Source organism: Miscanthus floridulus, unplaced genomic scaffold (genome assembly GCF_019320115.1).
Source record: "Miscanthus floridulus cultivar M001 unplaced genomic scaffold, ASM1932011v1 fs_746_1_2, whole genome shotgun sequence".
NCBI lineage: Eukaryota > Viridiplantae > Streptophyta > Magnoliopsida > Poales > Poaceae > Miscanthus > Miscanthus floridulus.
Window position 1 is genome coordinate 168657 of NW_027097214.1, and position 6085 is coordinate 174741.

The following is a 6085-nucleotide window of genomic DNA, read 5'->3' on the forward strand; positions in this document are numbered from 1 at the left end:
CTCATTAAAAACCTGTCTAGGTAAAACTCACCCTTGTGAGAAATCCTAGACAGGAAAAAAGAGTGCAACCAGCTCCATAAGTTCAATTGTTCATTACATCCACAACCAAAGGTCCAAAGCATCCAAGTCTTAAGATTACAGAACCATTACATAAATGACTAATCAAGATAAAGTTGTTCAAAGGCTTCCTCGAGCTCCTTATCCTCCACCATATGCTGTAGCCTTGTCTCTGCAGCTTCTCAGTCCTTGATGCATGTGAGTGCCTCCATAGTTTTAGGGTTCAGCCTCCGCCGCCGGTCTTCAATGATCCTGCCAGTGGTACTAAAAGTAGCTTCAGAAGAAATGATAGAAACAGGCACACTGAAAACATCTCTAGCAAGGGTAGAAAAAACTAGATATGTTAGTTTATGCTGATGCCACCAGTTCAAGATGTTGAAGTCATCATCTATCTGGCTAACTGTGTCACAGTCCAGATAAGCTGAAAGTTCAGAACCAGTGTTAGATGAACTTGCTGCATGTAGTAAAGTAGTAGCAGGAATAGTCCTGGACATATCAAGATTAGGAGGAAGAGAAGAACAGCCAGCTCCAAGCAAACCACCACCATCATCATCATCATATATCTCAGCCCAAGCTGTTCTTTTCTTACCAGATAGGCTTGGAGGGTCAGGCCTTTTCGCCCTAACAGAGCCATACAAATCATCATACTTATGATACAGTTTGAAAAGAAGAGTTCTAGTTTCCACCATCTTATTAGAATAATCAGCATCAGTAAGCAAATTTAACTTCCTAAGAACTTTGTTAAAACCTTTAATTTTAGCTCTTGAATCCAAGATAAATGCAATGCAGTAAAGTTCATGTATGGTTCTCCAATATTTATTGTACTTATCAATCATAGGTTGGACAACAGTTCTAATATGCTCATCATTTTGATACCTATGCAGGTGTATAGCAATCTTAACAACATGATGAATCATAAGTGGAGCAGTAGGATAGTACACACCAAACAAAGCAACTATTGAGTCATATAATAGTTCAAGGAATTCCAGTATTTTAGTTGCCATAGCCCAATGCTCATGAGTCAAAAGAAAGGGGTCAGCTCTTTTTCTAGGATAATTAGACTCAATGAAAGTATGGAAAGTTTCCTTGTGTGGTAGCAAATGCCTAAGCATCAGGTAGGTAGAGTTCCACCTAACCTCCATGTCCAATCCAAACTTCCTAGGTCTAATACCAGATGCCATGCAATAGCTCTTATATGCAGCAACTCTCTGGTTAGAAGAGTTAATGAATGATATAGCAGTTCTAAAAGCATCAAGCATAGGACTAACAACAACCAAAGCCTATTTAACAATCAGGTTTATGATATGACAAGCATAGCATTGATGCAAAAATAGATCAGCACCCAAATACTCTCTAAGTATAGGTTTCAGTTTATCCATAGCTTTAGTATTAGCAGAGGCATTGTCCAAAGTAACAAAAAAAACCTTCTTCAATATACTATAATCATTAAGCACATTACTAACACGTTCAACAATGTTATCAGCATTATGTGATGCATCAATAAGCCTTAAGCCAAGCACCCTTTTTATAAGTTGCCAATCAGCATTAATGTAATGACCAACAACACTCAAATAATCTTCTTTTGCATTTCCAGACCAGATATCAGAGGTAATAGCAACAGATGAAATGGCATTACTCTTCAAACCATCAATCAAACGATCACGCTTTTCATTGAAGTACTTAAAAAGATCTCTAGCTGTAGTTTGCTTAGAAACAGTTGTGTACCTAGGGTTATGAGCAGTTTTTATGTAATCTTCCTAGGCCTCAGTTTCCCCAAGACGGAGGGGAAGATCTAACCTAGCAAGCAAACGAACAAGCTGAACACGAGCAACCTCAGCCGAATACTCCCAATTACGCATAGTACTGTCCTTATTGAAAGTAATGTGGTACTGAGCCATGCGACATTTCTCACGCTTCTTAGGGCAAGAGTCTTGATGACGGAGAAGGTGGCCAGTCCCAAATCTAGAGTACGCAGAATACTCCTTACGGCAGTGAAGACACCGAGCGCCATACCTGACAACCTTACCATTTACCTTCTTGGTGAGCTTCTCGAAATCTTCCTAGCATACTGAGGTAGAAGGGTGGTTAGGCCTGCTGCTGAAGCCGTCATCAGCAGTGGCGTCATCCTGGACGGCGCCGCCGGTGTTGGGGGCGTCAGTGTCGTCGATGGGAACTGGGTGAGCAGCAGTACGGCCGTAGAGTTCCTCGGCAGCACGATGGCCGAAGAGCTCCTCGACATCCCCAGCGACATCATCCTCGTCGTCTCCGGTCATCCCACAGAGGCGCAGCTCGTTGTTGGTGGTCATGGAGAGACCGATGTCCTCCTGCTCATCCGATATCTCGTTGTCGCCGGCCTCCGGTCCCTCAACACCAACGCCTACCAAAACCAAGAACAACAAGAACACCTAGGGTTAGTAGAAGATCATGAAGAAATCAAGAAGAAGAACAAAAACGAATAGATCTAGGGTTACAACTCACCTCTCTTGACGAAGCACCAGAGACAACGGCGACGACGACATCGCGGAGACCCAACACCCTGGTACCTCAACGCATCAGAGCAGAGCCCCAATGATGTTGGACTCCGGTGAGGTCGATGAGAGCGACAAGACAGAGACAAAGACGAACGGTGGTGGATCTCGACGAGAAAGGTACATCGACGGTCAGGGAGAAGGAAGAGTGGTGTAGAAGTGATGTGTGCCCATGCCAGCAACCGCCGCCTTAACCAGCCACCGAATGGCGAGAAGAAGAGAGGAGAGCGGCTAGGGTTTCAGTCGATGGGAGAGCTCGATGCTGCTGGAATGGGGATGGAAGAATGAGCTAGGGTTCGGAAACACTCCAAGCCAGGAGCGGTGGCTGGCTTATAAAGTCAGTCCCACCCGAGGCCATGCTGCCTCCATGCCGGCCGCTGAAGCGGGCCGTGCCCGTGCCCGTGCCGTGCCATCGTGCTGGCATCGTGGCCCAGGCACGAGCACTGGTAGCTGCCGGGCCGAGCCGTTTTTGTACCAGGCCAAATTGGACCGTGCTCGTGTCGGCCCAACGGGCTTGGCCCATTTGGAAAACTATACTATACATGCAGACTGACGCAGCTACGGATAGCCCGTCCCGCGTCCACATGCGCCGCTTGCTCGTATGCGGGCATGCGCGGCGGCCCGTTTTCCACCGTGTTACTCTTGCGGCGTCCGCGGTGGCCCATTTTCCGCCACGCGCGGCCTACAAGCGCAATACCGCATGGCCACAACCTCTCACGAATCTGCCATTACCTTCGAAGAAGACATCAAAGCACTTTGAAGTTTTGTCTTTCAAATAGAAAATTAAGCCAATCGAGCACACAACTTCTCTTTAGGCAACACTCACAGGACGTCCTAAGGAGATCTAGTAGAACCATGGTCCATGAACATCAAGCAAGGACAAGATCTCATTGCCCACATGCAGAGCTAGCTTCGGTCATGGCAAATCCGCCTCCGCCGGCAGGACAGCACCTCCAGCCCCAGTCGGTAGCCACCTCACCTCACTGCAGCCCCCTTGTGGCCGCTGCATGCAGTGACACTTCAGCGTTAGGTAGGCTGGGTCTTGATCCATGGACGTGGCATCCACAGCGAGGTGGAGAAGTCGTGCCGCCCATGGAGTCAAGGTGCGCCGCGGAGAGTGAGGAGAGGACGAGGAAGATGGTCGCCGTGGGAGAAGGATACTGCGGCTGAGGGCAGGGAAGAAAGCACGACCGACGCGAATGGTGGCAGTCGCGATCAGCGAGATCCTGGGTTAAAGCGGCGCCGTTGGGTTACATGGGTTTAGCCGCATAAACTAGCTTTAAGAATGCGGGCTGCTTTGCGGGTTTGTGCTGGCTGACGGCGCATGTCTACCCAACAGGCTGACGGCGTGGCCCGCTCCACCTACACGGCTCTTGTTGCAACTAACTGTTGTGACTTCATGCATGAATCCAGATGTCAATATGTCATATGACCTGTAGGTCCCAGTAGATCAAGGTTTAGGTTTTCGGCGGCGGCATCGAGACGGCGGTGGTGGTGTCATTAAGGAATAAGATCCTCTTGCTCTCTTCCTCATCTTGGTGATGCTCCGCTCCGGTGCCGTCAATGTGGGCGTGGAGGAGGGATTCCCTTTGTGGATCCCCTGTATAGGAGTCCGGTGCTGGCGGCTTGTCGGGAGGTGAGTTCACTGGCCTAGTGTTCTAAGGATGGAGAGGCAGCTTTGGTTTGTGCGGAAAGTAGGAGAGTGGTGCTGCAAGCTTGGTTGTTCCATGGCGGTGTCAGTCGGTAATGGCGAGTCTGCATCCCGAGTCAACAGGGCTTGGGGCGCGTCCTTGGCCGGTGGATTCTCAGTGTTTACTTCATCTCGTCCAAGATGGCGAGTGTCTACTATGGCTCTTCTCAAAGCCTGCTGGCGATGGAGCTCTAGGTTGACCTGTGGTTAGCGGCGTTTGGCTTCCGGCGATGGCTAGCGGCGATGGAATCTAGAGGATTTGGGCTGCAGGGGTTCCAAGGACTGGCTTGTAATTTCTTTGTTTTTAGGGACCTTTGTGCTTTTAGCTCAGAACAAGCTATCTTCTGTATCCTTTATCAAAGTATTTGTATTTGTATGAGTCCCTGTATGGTATCTGTTGGGGACCAATATTAGGATATCCGAAGAGGAGGAGCTAATAACCATCAACATTGATTCATCCGAGCAGTCATGAGCGTGACTATAGCTCCAACCGACCCCAGGTGCACAAGCTCTGCCTTGCCCAACCTTTAGGGGTGAGATCCACCTCGCCTGACCTCTGAGGGCTAGCTCCACCTCGCCTGACACTGAGGCCGTGGGCTCCGCCTCACTCGACCTCTGGGGGCGGGCTCCGCCTCGTCTGACACCAATGGCCACGGGCTCTGCCTCGCCCGACCTCTGAGGGTAGGCTTTGCCTTGCTCGACCTTTGAGGGCGAGCTCTACCTCATCCAACACCAAGGTCGTGGGCTCCGACTCGCTCGACCTCTGAGGGCTTTCTCCGCCTTGCCTAACCTCTGAGGGCGGGCTCCATCTCGCCCAACACCGAGGCCGCGGACTCCGCCTCACCTAACCACCGAGGCCATGGGCTCCGCCTCGCCCGACCTCTAGGGGCGAGCTCTGCCTCGCCCGACATCGAGGCTACAGGCTCCGCCTCGCCAGACCTCTGAGGGCTGGCTTCGCCTCGCCCGACACTGAGGCCGCGTGCTCCTGCCTCGCCTGGCGAAGGCCCATACCACCACCAACCACTCCAGGTCCAAGCGAATGGGTCTGGGTCAAAGCTCTGACACCAGGGAGGTGACCAGCACGTCCCGATATAACCTGTGGCCATGATGGGCCATACCTTGGGATTCACATCAGGAACAACGTCGAGCGTACCGATGTTGTTCTGCCTAACCCTCGTACGAGCAATGATAGGCGCGTCAGTTCACCATGACGTCCACCAAGACAGAGTGGAGCGCCACGATCAGGAGACGATGCCTGTGCATGGCGCCAATGACGGACATGGTCGTGATGTGGAGCTGTCCCTATTGATGTCTAGAGGGTCGGTGGTACCCGCGTGAAAGAAAAGAAGGACCCGGCGATCCTAGAGGACTTCTTCTCCTTCTCATTCTCCTCTTCTCCCTCCACTATAACCCGTGCTTTCCCTTGACCTATAAAAGAAAAAAGTAGTGCATCCCATAAGGGGCATTGCAATGCACTGCATCACATCACATCGATTTAGACTTGAACCCATCGAACCCGGAACCGATCAGAACACACAAGCACATAGCCAGGAAGCGACCGAGCTCTCGGCACCCATTTGTTTCTCTTACCAGAGACTTGGGACCTGTCCCTCCCTCAACCATTTATAACCCCTACTATGAACTTTCAGTGCTAGTAACATGAGCAGCAGCAATGAACTAGACGTAGGGACATTCTGCCCGAACCAGTATAAACCTCGTGTCCTCTTAGCACACCATCTAAGCCAGACGCGTAATATTAGAAATTTACTTGTTGGTGGCAACTCAAAACACCGATAGTTGGTGCACTAGG

The 6085-nt window shown here is 50.3% G+C and overlaps 1 protein-coding gene across 1 annotated transcript; it reads right to left on the reverse strand.

Moving 5' to 3' along the window:
* Positions 1 to 239: 239 nt before the first annotated feature.
* On the reverse strand, positions 240 to 5556 carry LOC136532952 (zinc finger BED domain-containing protein RICESLEEPER 2-like). The gene is made up of 5 exons (XM_066525529.1): positions 5482 to 5556; positions 5215 to 5371; positions 2127 to 2434; positions 1482 to 1694; positions 240 to 1337 (listed from the first exon to the last, which is right to left on the reverse strand). Exons 1-5 carry the CDS (start codon positions 5554 to 5556, stop codon positions 240 to 242), a joined length of 1851 nt encoding a protein of 616 aa, XP_066381626.1.
* Between the last annotated feature and the right edge of the window lie 529 nt (positions 5557 to 6085).

Coding starts and splice junctions, on each gene's coding strand:
- LOC136532952 (XM_066525529.1), bottom strand. CDS start 5,556: ATGTCCGTCATTGGCGCCATGCACAGGCATCGTCTCCTGATCGTGGCG. Junction 5,372..5,481: donor CTGTCTTGGTGGACGTCATG/GTGAACTGACGC, acceptor TCATGGCCACAG/GTTATATCGGGACGTGCTGG. Junction 1,695..2,126: donor CTAACCACCCTTCTACCTCA/GTATGCTAGGAA, acceptor GATGGTTTGAAG/AGTAATGCCATTTCATCTGT.